The sequence below is a fragment of the Myripristis murdjan genome, chromosome 21 (assembly GCF_902150065.1).
Source record: "Myripristis murdjan chromosome 21, fMyrMur1.1, whole genome shotgun sequence".
NCBI lineage: Eukaryota > Metazoa > Chordata > Actinopteri > Holocentriformes > Holocentridae > Myripristis > Myripristis murdjan.
The window spans coordinates 8,862,456-8,878,622 of record NC_044000.1 but is presented as its reverse complement, the minus strand read 5'-3'; the positions used below and the strand labels follow the sequence as shown (position 1 = coordinate 8,878,622).

Genomic DNA, 16,167 nt, shown 5'->3' with positions numbered 1-16,167 from the left:
GACATTACCAACAGTTTACAGAAACCATTTTAAGTAATAGTTTTTGACAAGGTTGAAGCCGAGACTGAACGGCGAAATTAATAATGGCTGAGGTATAACGCAATTTTCCCAGTCCAGTGGATACAGTAATGAAGTTTGCTAATTGGATGCAGGGGTATGGAATTGTTGGAGACAATTGGTGGAGGCTCCAAAATGAAAGGCTATTTCACTTTTATAGAACAGTTTCACATTTTAGCATGTAGGAGATAATGAACAGTCCACCACAGGCATCAGCCCCTCCCCCAACCTGATATGTGGCAACCAACAGTGTTCAGACTTTTTCGATGACCTTTCACTTGCATAAGTAGTGATCTAACACTCCAGTGACACAAGCAGCATTACTGTGGCTCTGTAGTCGGAATACTTTTAAACTGAGGATTGTTGTTGATCAGAAACTTCATTTCAGCAACCCTACTGGTCAATATTTTATTTATTTTAAACACACCACAACCATGTGATAATTACTAATTTTTTTTATTTTTCATTTGAGAATTTTCATAGTTTAAAATGATATTCTCAGGATGTGTGTTGTATGTGTTAAAAGTAAGGTTGTTAGACTAGGTTAGGTTTGATTATCACACAAATAAAATGCAGGTGATTTTGATCCAGTGGGCATCACATCAGACAACATTATGACGCATTACTGCATTATCTGCCGTTGTAACAATATTTCACCAGAATGCAGCAGCAACAGTCAAAAAGGGAATTAATTATACTTCTTGACTGCTGTATAAGTATTTTCGTGAATGACAGCTTCGTGTGGCCTTTGTTGACGTGGTAAACCAATCTGTAGCTTCAAATCCAATCATTGGCTCTGCTCCCTAAACACTTTCTGTTCTCCTTAAGAAGGAGGCAAGTCTCCCTCAAACTGGTTGTCTTTGGTTTTTCAGATATTTCTGCTTTTTTTCTGTCCTTGAGCTCTGTCAGGTGGCACATCCTCATCTACACTGTCACTGCTGCTTCTATTGGCTGATCTTTCTTTTTCTGGCAGCCATTCATCATCACTGCCACGAGCGTCATCCTCACTTGACTCAGACGGTATTTGCTCCAATATCCTGTAGGCCTTTCTATCACGCACTGCACTTGAGCTAAATAGAAACACGCAAACTGTTACTCACCTTCTACCTTTTTGCATTGCATTTATCAGTGTTAGATTATGATAAAATATGTGAACACATTAGTTTAGCAGTATTAAAAATAAATATGGTTTTATAGTTTTCACACAGTTTATCATTTTATTCATTGGTTTGGAAAAAAAAAAATAGCTCTGCAGTTGAAAAATTAAACGCATGCAGCCCAACAAAGTGGACATATAAAAAACTCCTTGACAAATGTAAAAAACGTAATGTAAAGAACATCATTTTTTTTCCATGCTTAAAGATTAATAAAAACACTTGAAAAAAACAAACAAACATCTTGACTGAGGTTATCATAATTCATGCATGAAAGGGTCAAGATGTGCAAATATTCTTACAAAATGGAAACATCCTTTTAGTTTACAGATAGACAATCACCATTTCTATGTGACTATGAAAACTGCCATTTTGGCATTAAAAGGTGCAGCCTTACACACCACCATATGTTCACAGCACTGGAACACATAAACAACTGTCTCGTTACCAACAAATTAGCCATTCTGCTGTTTACTGCTGTACTGATCCGTTGTGTCAAAGTCCAGCATTTTCTTGAGATGAATAATTTCCAGACTTTAATAAGATTTCCAAACAGCCATAATACTCCTGCTGACATTTGTTCAAATGGCTTCCACTGAATCAGTACGGTCTTGCTTTCTGATTTGTAATTGTTTTCCCTTGGAGCTGTGTATGCTTGATAGACACTGACCGTGTTCCCTATAATGTCGTGCGCAGTGACATTTTGCCCTGTCACTCCCATAGTAACTTTTTTCCTTGTTTGATGCGTGTGGCACAGCCATTAGCACTAGCCCGCTGACTGTGACCACGCCATTGGCAGTCCTGCCCAAACTCACGGCCACTGACCTGAAACAGACCCAGCAAAAATGAAAACAGGACGAGAGGGGAGGCGATGGGGGGTGGGGTTAATGGTCCCAAGTATTCTTTGACTTCAAAGGAAGAGGAAATGGCAAACTGAGTCATTTGATGTCAGCAAAATGTGAATATGCGCTGTCTAAAAGGCCAGATGTGAAATGAGGATGTCGTCCTGTGCGGCTCCAAGGGCCAAGCAGGGCCTCAGCGCTGTCAGAGTTGGGGGTTCAGTTTCCGCTGGGACCACCCAGGCTAAAAGTGTATGCACTTGTGGTGCTGTGAGCAGCTTTGAATGTAAAAGTGCCCACCAAATGGAATATGTTATGAAACTTTAAATTTGTCACACCATGCACCGAACAGCAGAAGTTACTGTGTGCACGGTCAAATACTTTTCAGCATTTAAAAGTTACAAATACAATAATTAGCTGTGCTTGATTGTGTCGCAGTATCCTGTCCAGCACTGAGCTAATCAACATAAACATCAAAAACTACAAAAAACACAAACATGATTGGCAGAAACCAGCTCACTGAGAATGGAGAGAAAGGAAAGATTAATATAAGAATAAGTATGAAAATGTCTAAACTGTTTTCTCTTTATGATCACATACAGTGTGACATTTACTTCACCTTCATTCTGCTGATGTGCCGTCCTCTGATCCTACTCAGTTGCTACACTACACACATGCTCTTGTCATCCCTTTACTGTGCCCAAGTGTTTTATATATTCATTTATCAGCATTTTATCTCCATGATCACCATCACCATTACCTACAAAACTGCTGTGATTTATCCCAAATTAACCTAACCACCACTAGCACTATGTACCACTGATCAGATAGCACCCAGTTTCCCCACAAGCCCCGCTGAAGTTTCATCACTCACCCCATGCTGCTTTTCTTTTTCTGTTAACTTTCATCAATGCCGTTCCCTTGAGGTGAGCCCACCAACATGGTGCACAGCATCCTCAGTTCCAGTGCTGAGTTATCGTCGTTCCATATTTGTGAGTGGGCACTGAACGGAAAGTGGGTCTCTGGGTCTCTCTGTGGACCATGTGGGAAATAATGTGAAGCTGAGTGCTCCCAGAACGGGAAAAAACAACCTCCCACCCTCTGTCTGGCTCTTCCCTAACAAGGCCTCTTACCCTCCAGGCTGCCCTAATCTCATGACTCTGGTCTGGCAGGGAAGACGTCTATGGTCTGTGTGGCTGCACTGCTCTTGTTTCTCTGTGTTCAGCCTCATTCCTAAAGTGCCGCAGAATGAACATTGAATATTTTTGCCTTTGCTCCCACTCAGTTAAGGGTAATAGAATTTGGCTTATGTAATGAGGCTACAATGTGGAATCATGTCCTAGAGCTGCTGTGGTATTTAGTATATTGTAGTTGATTGTCTATCACTGCATAACACACATTCCAAAACCAAATTAAAAGTAAATCTAACAATTGGGGTTATATCAGTATATTGGTCTGACTTTTACTGAAGACATGGGACTGGCCAGTGTCATTCATCACCGATGCAATGGAGGGTCTGATTTTCCTCGCCAGGTTCAGAAGCGGCAGTGTAAAAGGAGCCTCAACCTGCCTTAATGAGCTGCCAGCCAGCCTACAAGAATTTCATTAGTCTGGGTCTCAGCTGAGTTTTAGTGTCCCATGATGGTTTAAACACTGTTTCAGAGGCTTTTCCACCCTGCCAGTAATGTAATTCTGGGGGGAATCTCTGCTCATGTAAATTTTGCAGAAATTTTGGGGCATAAAAATAGTCAAATTTAAAATACTGAATATTGGCTGCAGGCAGTTTTGATCCACAAGTATTGGTATCAGTATTGGCATCAGCCTCCAAAACCCATAACAGTCAAACCCTACTAATAATAACTGGAATTACGCATCTTATTTCTTTGTTACAAGGAAAGTTAGTGGCTTTGTTTACCCTCAACTTTGCAATAAGTTTTGCACTTCCATAGCCGAGGGAGCAGTGATAGTTCACCTCATCTCACCAGCGGAGGACAGAAGCATTTCCTTCCAGAGGATGGAGCAAAATCGGTTCAGTGAGTCCTCTGCATCGATCCTGACAGTGTTCTGTGCCATTGTGAGGATAACAACTGACACTGGTGAGTACAGACACCAAAACAGTCTGTTTTCTGTGTCTCACTGTCCCCTGATTGCACTTGACTCATAGATGTCTGTCAAGTCATACTACTCATACTGTACATCCGTGCAAGCTGGGATACACACACACACACACACACACACACACTCACTCACTGTAACTCACAGGACCTCAGTCCCCGAGAAGCAAGAAGAGTAAGCTGACCGCATGTGGTAGATGATCAATGCGAAGTACAGTGTTGTGCATCATGTCTGTACAGGCCTATAGACACGACATAGTCTGCTGTGACGGTTGTTGATGAGCTCTACTGTCTGCTTCATGGTTTTCCTTTAATAGATCATCTGCTTTCAATTATGGATGAAGAGAACTAGAAAAAAAATGAGTGGGTATCCAACAGGGGCAACTAATGTCAGAGGTTCACCACATTAAATGTCTCATAGATGAAAATACGGCACCAGAGTGAAGTAGTACTTTGAATTATGTGAAATAAGTCTGTTTGCCAGCACTCAGAAGAAATAGGACAGACAGTCACTGTGTTTCCGTTACTATCTCACTGTGTCATCCTTTCATTTTTAGTTTTGTAAGACAAAACCATATTAGGATTAGAATGATAAATTGGTTTGCTGATAAATCAGGTCCATATGGGCCTGTTGTTAAGAGTGGATATTGATCATTCAGTGTCATCTGCTTCCAACATGATGGATATAATGCCAATAGTTTGTGTTTACTGTATAAATGATCAATATTACACTGCCCATTACCTCAACTGATTCTGATTAAGTTACCTTTTATGATGATATTGATAATAATGATGATGATGATAATTAGTAATGCTATTATTGTTAATACAAGTACTACTACAACTGTAACTGCTACTATTCTGTATGTTGTCTTCCTGTGTTTCAATGAAAATACACATTTTAGTGTCCCATAATGAATTTAATAATATTTTAGACATTAATATTTTAATATTTAATATTTAAAACAATTTTAGGGAACTTGTAAATGATGTTCCATATTTCAAATCCATATTGGTCGAGCCACATATTGTATACACATGCATGTGCAAATATACAGTATACAAATGTATTGTAGACAAGCATGTGCATTCATGCCTGTGTGCACAGTGTGGGGATGCCTTCAGCGATCATGCACATCTCATGCAGACACTGTATGGTGTTTGTCCCTCACTGAAGCCAGAGACAAAACCAACCCTACCTTCTTACCAGAGGGGATGCTGCTGCTCCATGACATTTTGCCACAGGCTACACTTTTCAAAGCCTGACCTCAGCTCATCATGCACAACAATGTGTGAATGGATGGCCTAGTTTCACCGACACCCAGTAAACGTGAACCCTTTCACTGCCTCGATGACAAGCTGAACTAATCCCAAACGAAACATCAATGGGGAAGCATCTCGCTGCGTAAAACCGGGCCCCTCTGCTCTCGGTGGTTTTCATCACTGTTTAGCCACAGCACACTAATGCACTGAAGTGTATCTGGATAGCACAGCCCTGCAGACGAGCACTATTATTCATAGGATACCAATTGCTACAGTCAATAGCAAAAAGCACAGGGTTACTGTCCTCCGAGGTATTTTAGGTGGTTGTTGCAGGCATTGCTATGAATGATGTGATGAGCCACTTACTATAAACTGTAGACGAGTCTCTCTGCAGGAATTGTGATATAATGGAGTTATGATGATTGTTGTCATTGTCAAGCGTATGCTGTAGCCAAAGGAATGCGCTAAAATCACTGCATACCTTCTTAAGTTAGAATAAGATGATAGAGTGTGTCTCACCTTTATGTTTCTTAAGGCATGATTAAAGCGCATTTAAGAAACAGTCCTCGATGGCGTCAAGGGTTCAAATGAAAGGAAAGCTACCGCATCATTTGTGTGAAAAGGTAATGATGGTTGGGGTTGTACTTTCACTTAAAAAATGTCTTGCTTCTCCATTCTCTTAATATTTATCTTGTGCTCCCCTGTGATCATTGGTCCCTCTTGCTCCACTTTGTAGTGATCATTTTGCTTACCTCACTGTTTAGTATCCTACCACTATAATTGGAGAGCCGTGTGTTTGATTGCCCCACTATTCAACACCTTTTCCTTTGGGTCACTGATCCCATGTTAGCTTCCAGGGGTTTTTAGGGGCACAGAGTTGATTGAGCATGGTCCCGAGTCAATTGGACCTCTGGAAATCATCAGAACAGGCCAATGGGCCAGAAACAGAACCTGTATCTCAGGAACAGAAGACTGTACAGACATGGGACCCAGGCTGGTGTGTTAAACATTTCGGCGATCCTAATATTGGAGAGCTGTTTGTGTATGGTGTGTGTGTATGTGTGTATCTGTCCACTTGTTTGTCTCGCCATTCCTCTGATCAACATTCCTCCAATCTCCTCCAAATTTGCCCCAAAACGGTTCAGGGAACCAGATTTTGCCTATGGTATTTTTTTTTATTGTTTCATTTTTTTATGCTAAATAAATTCTTGCCACTTCTACGTTTTCTTGGAATTTGGAGCTACTTTTGAAACTACTTGGAATCGTGATACATTTTATACTGTACAGCTGTCTTGCCTGATCATGTGGTGTGTGAAAGGCATTGTGGGATTGTTTGGGAGCCAGCTTTGGGACAGCAGTGGTGTCGCCACCAGCAAACACGAAGCATGCGGATACAGTGGTTGACACTGAGAGCACAGAGAGAGGAGATCTGAGCAGTTTAAACTGTATTTCTCAGATTGCAATCTCCCTGTGACACACACATGGAAAGAGGTTTCAGCTGAACATTGTAACGCTGCAATCATCTTAAAGCTAAAGCCCAGGGCTACACCAGCAGATCACAACACTGAAAACGAAAATGAGAGGTTGTCCAGGGTAGGCGTGGATGTCCTCATTAGCCATCCTGGTCCTCTTTTGTGTGGATAGAAAGACAGCCCACCCAGCTGTCCCCATCTCATACAGAGAGGAACCAGTGTGCTATCCACCAGAGAAAAACAGCTTGTTTTCACCTGGGGGGGATTTCACCAAGCGAGCCCCAGACGCTGAAGCTAATGCCTCGCTTGAGCAACTGTCAACATTCAATCCAAGCTGAAGCGGCTGCACTAACTCAATAGCCGTGCTAAAAGTTAAAGAAGCTTATTCACATATTACATAGTCAGTCCTCATGAGATTGTGTGTGAGAGACAAGGCAAAGTCCCACTGCGCCACAACACAACATGTATATTATTGTGAGGTAACTTTTCTTTTCACTGACTGTCAATAATCAGTAGAGAGGGGGACGGACAGTGAAGGCAAGAAGGATCAGGGGAGGCCTGGGGTGAAAACCTCAGAGTAAAGGTAGACGGATGTACATTTAACACAAGCCATGTTAAAGTTTATGTCTGATAACTCAATGATCAGTGCAACAGACAACTTTAAAGTCATTTAACAGGGATGATAAAATGTCAAATGAAGGGATTTTTTCCTTCCCTTCATGAAATGTTGATCTGTTTACATGCAAAAAGGGAATAAAACAATATTCTTCTCACTTAAAAAGCTGTGAGTAAATTTTACTTCGGCAGCAGCGATGGCGGTCTGTATGTGTTGGCAATCTATTTTCAGTAGAGCTTCCATATTTGCATGCTTTTTGTGATGACAAAAATAGAATCTAAAAAACTGGTGGTCGTTTTGTAGGTTTGAAGTGTAACAGTTTGACCATAAATAAAATATGAGGCAGAAATGATTCACTGGAGCTTCACACCCACTTTTTACTTAAGGGCACTCAAAGGCCAGAACCCGCAAAGCTCCAGCGTACGACGAACCGTGCATATTTTACAAATTCAAAATAAAGATGGAGTGGTTGAAGGCATGCGGCGCCAGTATTTCAGTATTTCATCAGAACATTGATGAACATGAGTTTGTTAATTAGACTGCCTTGGGTGAGGTGCTACATGTCTAAAGCACACAAATCCATCCACTCTTCACAGCTTTTACATTCTGCTTCCCTCTGACAGCCAACATACAGCCCTGAGCTCATTAAATCAACTTCAAATGGTTTTCAATTAATATGACCTTGTGGTTGTATCATTTTAAAGGAAATGCTTCAGTGATTCACAGAGACTCAAACAAGGCACTCCGTGTTGATATTTTTGTGTTCTTTCGGGGAAAAAAGACATTTAAGGTGTTCACACTCCCTCTCATCTTTTAATCGTCAGCTTTTAATTTATGTGCACCGTAGTCCTTACTTTCATCACCAACACTGCATGGTGTTACGATGCCTCAGGCTTATTTGCCTTAGGTATCGTATTTGCTTTCCCATTCTCTGGAAAGTGTTATGTTTTTAAATGTCTTCATTGTGTATGTAACAAGATTAGGTGGACCTCAAACTATTACAATAAGACAAAACAAAACAAATATGCCATTCGCTGGCCACTGTCACTATCAGTGCAGGCACAGTATTAAACAAGGCATAGTCATGTGTACACTTGACTAAATTACAGGGTGTACTCTACAGCTGATTGGCACATCACTTTCCACTCATTTATTTGTAAGTCTGATAACTGGCAAGAGGGAAAAAAGTGTTTTCTAATTCCTCTAAATATCCGGCTGAATCCCAAATATCTTGAGCGTGGCGGGTGTGAATTAACTTACAGACACAAATCATAGGAGCCTAATCTCACACCTCGCTGAGCATATGCAGATGGGATCGAACTTGGAGCATGAGGGGCTGTCAGCAGCCCAACAGTTGGCTGGACATAATGCTTGGTTATTATTTCCCCTTATCACACGCTGAGAGGGACGATGAATAAGACTGGGACACAGCAGTCTCTTGTCGCAGAAGGTTGACACTTCATATCAAGTCTGAGCGAGGTGTACTCCAATAAAACTGTGTAGGGACTTTTTGTAGAGACAACCTCTGCATGTGCTGTGCTCTCAAGTTAATGAAATTGTGGGATGTCACTGTAAAAGCCAAGCAGCTCATCACATTTAGTGTTAAGCCCTTGATGGATGTGGGCTATGCATTTTGTTTGTTGCTGGGTTAGGAGGTTTTGTCTTTGCATTGTTGGCACTGGCTTGTTATCTACCGCAGCATGAACTACAGGCGCTAATTGGACAACATGCCATTCAGGTGTTTGTCATGTGAAAAGGTTCAGCATTCCACAGATTCTGTGAAAGGCTATCAGAAAATATGGATACAAGTTCATGTTTTAAGTAGTTAATTTGCCTCAGTATACTTTAAGAAACTGCAGAGGTTACAGAGCTTAAAGGACTATACCAGTCCTACTGTGAGTTCCCATTAAAAGTCCTGATCATATCTGTCTGTCACAAATATCAGCTGCAGAATATGCTCTGGATGTCAAGGCAGTTCACTCCCATTCATGTGCAAAAACTATGAAAAGCTCCTTGAAACTTACAGTTTGCTACTCTTGCTATTTGCTGATCTTGTGAATACGTTCACTATAACACTGTTTTTTTGTTTGTTTGTTTGTTTTCTTCGGTCCATTTTACCCCAACAAAATATTTTTAAGTGCATTTTGAAGTAACATATTAGAAGAGGCTGACTGAAAAACTTAATTTCGCCTTAAATGGGAGATGGAAGCACCTTTGCTGAATAAATTCTTTGTGGCAGATCACAATCTACAGCATGACTCCACATAAAGTGGACAACATTTGATCACTGGACCGCCCCTTCTGTGTCTCCTGGCTGCAATATTGTGTGTCTGCAGTACCAGAGGCTGCAGTTTCAGTGTTGCAGTCCACGCACCCTGGTCTTTAGCGTTGGTAGCCACTTGGTTAGGTTTGGGCATAATAACCATTTGGTTATCATTAAGGAAAGGTTAAGGTTAGGCACCGAAACCAGAAAAAGAACACAGTCTTGGTCATGTGCCTAATGTTTCGCTTCACATGCAGGGTTATAGTGAGGGCTAGGGAAGTGAGATGCTTCGTCACATCACTTCCAGTTCTAGTCACATTTTCTTTAACTGAATTATTGAAATGAGCTTAAAGTATGTAAAACATTTTGGATAGAAACTTGATACCAAATGCGATCCTTGTTCAGATCTCTGAGTGGTTGTAGGTCGAGCGCTCTGGTCAGATGTAAGTGGCCCAGATGCAGCGACATGCTGCTGAATAGACCAGGCTGAATTACGAGTTCTGTGGTGCACCTTTCATCTAATCGTTGACTTGGGTTGTGCTAGCCATCTCTTACAATACAGTACAACAAAGCTGAGAGAGCAAGTGGGCGAATTTGAATGTACCTGAAAAAAATTGTTCCTCCAAACACAAAACTTTTAATGGATCTCTGCAGCTGTAGCAAAAGTACACGCTGGCCAAGAATTCACGACATGGACCTGCCTTCCTTCAAGCTTCACAAGCCAGCTTTTTACATATTTGGACATGAATGGGAGTGAGTTCACCTTGACATCTAAGCTACCAAAGAATATTCTGTGCACACTGAGACATCTGGCATTTGGGATGGAGAGATATGATCATAGCCATGACCAAAAGGCAAAAACTATTATGTTCAAGCAGTCGTGGCTGTTATTCCTGAGACTGCTAGATAACTTGGTAACTGTGTGTCTGAGAGATTTGGCTGTGCACAAATAATGGCTAAATATGTCACAACCAACTGAGAAAAAAAAGACATACCTAAAAAAGATCCTTGATGTCCCTGTCAGTGATGTTTTAAACAAAAATGGATAGTCTGCTGAAGTTGATTTGCTTCTAAATTTAGGCCACTGTGATACAGGAGGCTGTCTCGGCTTTAGTAGTGCTAGGAGGGAGTCTTTTGGCGATTTGTTCATTTCAAACAAGCACCTCAAAAAGATGACTCATTCAACAGTGCGCTACTTCCTCAAGGAATGGGTTTGAAAGTGAGATGTCTGTGCGTGCTGCAGCACACTCGGCCCACAAAGAATTAAGCTGTACTGCTTGCATGGTAATCACTGGCGGTGGTTGTGAGCCTCATCTACAGAAGCTGTTTGTCTCAGTGCAAAGGGAGAAAACCAACTGTCTATCTCTGTTGGCTAAAGAGAGCATCAAAACACCCATAACCATTTTCATGAGAAAAGTGGGTTATTCATTTAAATTCAAACTCAAACCCAAGTCATGACCCTTGACCTTTAACCCTTTGAAACCCTTTTGAAAGGTTCTGTTTCAGCCTCTTAACAAAATTCGCTTTATTTCTTTTCTTTTTTTTTCTTCTTTTGCTAATTTTTGTGGTAATCTTTTAATGGTAGAGTTTTTTTGTGGTTATTCCTCTTTTTTGAGCAAATTTTTGGGTCATAACTTGCAAATTTGCTCATCACATCTTCCCCACATTTTTGAAAGAAATCAAGTAAATTTGCTCTGGGTTTAAGCATTAAATACAAGAAATACAACATCGTTCGAGCATCACTGATTGGTCATTTAAACAAATCATTTTGATTTCTGTTAATACAACTTTTTTGTAATTTTTTAGTGCTCATTTTTTTGCTGTTCAAGTGAATTTGCTAAGGTTTCAGAGGGTTAAAGCACAAGAAGCAGCTGCTGTTGCCACCGTCAGTCAGGCAGAGTAGGTCTAGGTGTGTTTCAGTGGCCTGGCCTGGCAGCTGATGTGGTGAGGGGGCTACCTGGAGAAGTGCTGCTGCAGTGTCACCATCTGCCACCCACCCTGCTGAGACTTCGCCCTCTCCCTTCTCTCCACGCCCAGATGTTGTTTGTTCTTCGGCTGGGGATTATTATTATGGATCAGTCTCGCTGGCGTAGCTGCAGGGGAGAGGAATAAACACCGCAGTTTGCTGTTAATCTTGCATATCATAATCCCACAGAAGATTTCAAAGATACATCTGCTCACTTTTTTTCCCCCTAGATAGGTAAGAGGACAATTTGTCAGCAAGTTTACTTGTTTGGAAAAGAGCACAAACAGAGCCCGGGCTCCTCTCTGCTGCCTCCCACCTCACACACTGTAGTTCTGAATTAGCGTTGACATCCATGTTTTCCCCACAGCTGACAGGTTGTGAGTTAGACTACCTCCTTACTCATGACATTTAAACAGGGCCTTGGGGTAAACTGTCATTTTGGGACCAAGTACCTGTACATCTAAGAAATCAAAGATGCCTCGGTACTGGTGAGGAAGCAAAAGTTGAGGTGATATGAAAATTATAATAAAGTTTTCACCATGGCTTATCCTTGGGATGTTTACCTGTATGGATATCCCTAAGCCCCCCAACCCACCCTCCACCTCCCCCCAAAAAAGAGCTGTGCCACATAATCAAAAGATTTATCATTGCTGTGGTGTGGTCATTTACTTTTGCAGTTAGTTACTGAGTTCATCTTATGCACTCCAGTGGAATTTGTTTTTTTAATGGAAAAAAATCCACCTCAGTTGTCAGCATTAGTTGTATAAGTATAATCAATCACTCTGAAAAGTTATTATAGTCCAGAATATTCACCTCCGCTCTCCAAATTAGCTCCCTACTTGTGAAAGGCTGACTTTGCATCAACTTAATGGGAATTTTCATGGAGAAAAAGGTCATTTCTTTTTTTGAGCAGCAGTCTATAGAGAGTTATGGAGAGGCTAATTGGAGCACCAATAAAATGACTCACGATGAAGCCCGGTCTATTCCAGAAATAATCAGTCTGAGTTTGTTTTATCCCATTCTAGTGCTAGCCTCTAGTCACAGGTCTGGTTCCCCGTGACTCACCGTACCCGTCACACTACATCAGCATACTCCACCGTGCAGTGCAAGGCCACAGGGACACCTTATCAAAGAAATAACATGAGTTCCCTCCACCTCCACGGTGTTATTTATTTGATAAGAAGTCCCTGTGGCCTTGCACATAGGCAAGACCACCATAAACCTGAAACAACAGAGCACTATCTGGAGAAATTACCCGCTGGCTGTCCATTTCAGTGATGCCACACATGACAATTCCTCCCCTCAATTCTGTCGCACAGAGAGAGTTAATCTGCCACCTAGAGGCAGGTTCATGACCTGCTGTTAAAAAGGAGAGAGACATTTTTATCTCCTCTGCAGACTCTGTCACCTGTAGCAGTGGTTTTCAAAGTGGGATCCTGGGACCCTCCAGGGTTCTTGAGGGGCTACCAAAATGAAGAATTTCACTAGAATTTACTGAGTCAATTTTGGCGGTCTGGAATATGAAAAAGGTTTGTAAATCTCTGATCTACCGGACTTCATGGTGAAATTTCTTGAGGATGACGCTCTAATTTCACCATGTAAATCAGCCTGTTTCTTGTGGTTCAAACCCAAGAAATGACACAAACTTCTGATGTGCAACCTCATCCCACCTCATCATCCTACCCAGAATGCTCTTTGATGATTTTTTTTTTTTTTTCATTCTTGCTCCCTGCTAGTATAAAAATTGCAGATTAGCACTTGATTAAGTAACTGCCTGTGTTCATAATGTATTGATTGCCAATATCCTGCTGACCTGGTCATCAGGTGGCCAACCAGTTTCTCTTTTTCAGCAGGTTGTTTCTTATCGTTGTTGGATAACTGCTTTTTATATCATTAATAGATTTCACTCTGAGTGAGGACACTGCATGGTAAAAGACTAATATTTTTACTACTACTACTACTACCACTACTATTGCTGCTGCTATTAGTATTACTGCCACTATCAAAAGCTGTTTGAGCATTTATGTTATATCCTTGATATTAGATCTCAGTTTCCTCCACTTGTTGACTCGTGAATACCAAAATGTTCACGAGTCAACTAGTTGGCGTATCTTTTCACTTCACTGGTTAAAAAACAAAAATGCCAACCAATCAGGACTCAGGATTTTGTTACAGCCCACCTGCCTCATTTGCATGTTGCTCACCATGGTCAACATGCTGGCCTGAGGAACTGCAACTAGTGAACAAGTGGCTGCATGTATTCAGATGTAAAGTTTGAACGAAATAAGTTTGTATTGCAACTTGAGTAAAACTGGACTAAAGACTCAACATAAAGTTCAAGTAAAATTTTTTAGACCTCAAGGACAAGTCCAAAGTCAGGTGCAGTGTAGCCTCTGACTGTATGCTCTTGCAGCTCTACAGATCGATGGAGGCACTTTCAGCGCAGTGACTTTGCTGAAGACGTGTGTGCAAATATAATACGATGAGTTTGGTCAAACTGACAGGATCTCATGGTGTCTCTGGGTTAAAACAGGTCAAGTGTTTACTAGTGGAATGCTATGCAGAAAGTGAAGCATGGCTCATATTCCCCTTTAACTTCCCATCCTATATAGGAAATATATCCAACGGCTGGGCTTTTTCTTCTCCCCCCTCACTTTGTGATTATCTTATGCAGAAGACACCCACACGCCGCTATATCCCCCCCGTTTCCTCTGACGTGAGCTGAGACCTCGTTGTAATTACAAAAGGTCATTCAATTAACCGGATGCTTTTCAACCACCAACTGATCAGTCTGACAAACTTCTTTTAAGATAAACACGCTTTGTTTTCAGCACCGATATCTTTTTTCATGAACATATTATAGGGGAACAAATAATTTTCAGTCTGAATGTGAGACCCACAACTTTAAAGCACAGTGACACCTGCTGTTCAAAAGTGGAGAATAATCAGAGAGTAACTGATAAGATATAATAGTGAATGAGAAAATGACTCTTATTAATAATATTCTAAATCCCTATATTCAAGGATATCTTTTCTTTTTTCTTTTGAGAAATGTGATACTGCTTCTCCTTTTTTTTTTTTTTTTTTTTTTTTAACATTCCAGTCTAAATGAGCAGCTTGGTTATGAGAATTATTATTTTTTATTTCTTTTTAGACAAAGCCAAGGACAAAACAACTCAAACATACCAGCATACAAAATAAAAATGAGCAGTCTAAAATGAATAGATCAGTGAACGGACTTAAGCCTTTTTTTCTACCATCAAAAGCAGAGTTATCCTTTCTGAAAGCGGTTTCCCAAATAGCTCCAGGTCTTGAGCATGTCATTTTGGGAAATGACACATTTGAGAGACCAGGCAAGCGAAATTTGAATCAGCACTTCCATCTAGTGGTGCATGCAGATCACTACCAGTGACAGGCACCTGCTTTTACATTCTGCAAGCATCACCTTTAAAATAGCAAAGACAATGACATGGATTTTTACCAACTGAAGCTAATCATTGATTAAATGGATCTGACTGATTAAAATGCATTCCTATTTCACACTGCACAAAGCCTCACTTTACTTCCCTGTGCTGCACAGAAATATTGGCCACATGATTAGCAGAGATGTTGTATAGTATGCATATATGGCCTCGCAATGGCATTTTTTGTTATTCTCCTATTTATAATCCCTCATTTATATACATGTATTTTTATACAGGTAAAACTAAAGTGACTTTGTTTTTAAAAATGTCTAAAGTGCATGGTTGTCAATCTGCTGCTTTTATATTTCCTCAAGAGTTCACTTTTCTTTAACCCTCTGATTTTGACCCCATTCAATGTTCAATCTCTAAACACATGATTAACATCATCGTTGTTGTTGTTGTTGTTGTTGTTGTTGTTGTTGTTTTCTTGATTTTTCTTTAATGACTTTTCCAAATTTAATGGGGCCAGGTGGGTAAGCATAAAGTTAACATGATGACATGTTTTCAATGCCCTGACCACATTTGGTAAGCATCAGTGTTTCTTAGCTGCATAAAAGTAATATCAAGTAATATCAACATTTTACACACATTTGTTTTAGCTGTTTTAGACACTGAGGAATTTTGACATTTATAATCATAAAAAAACATCTCTTTGCTTTAGGGCTCTAACCTAACATAACCACACCTGTAGAGGTGCCAAAGCCAGACCAGCTTCAAGTTATGTTTGATTTAAAGGGCTATTTAGGACATTAAGTACTTGATGCATAAATTTGCAAAACCGTATTTAGTATAATAATAATTTTCTGGAGGTTCAAATTACTGGGATCAAATTGAACCCGGCTGATAAAAAATAAATTTGAAAAGTAACAGAAGGGTTAATATAAAAGATTAATTTCTGATTATGTGGTTGTGTGAATGTTTGTCAGTGACTGGCCTGCAGAGGGCGCTCTTGACTCACT

At 40.6% G+C, this 16,167-nt stretch overlaps 1 protein-coding gene across 4 annotated transcripts in view; it reads right to left on the bottom strand.

Annotated features, from left to right (window-relative positions):
- Nucleotides 1-16,167, bottom strand: part of LOC115379824 (nck-associated protein 5-like) — a 78,851-nt gene that overhangs the window by 51,923 nt on the left and 10,761 nt on the right. For 3 of the 4 annotated variants that reach the window (XM_030080740.1, XM_030080742.1, XM_030080743.1), the window contains exon 2: nucleotides 11,736-11,871. In XM_030080740.1, coding sequence (XP_029936600.1) covers nucleotides 11,736-11,764 — 29 coding nt within the window. In that variant the 5' untranslated portion in view covers nucleotides 11,765-11,871. The remainder of the gene's footprint in view (nucleotides 1-11,735; nucleotides 11,872-16,167) is intronic. The other variant, XM_030080741.1, reaches the window with a different exon arrangement.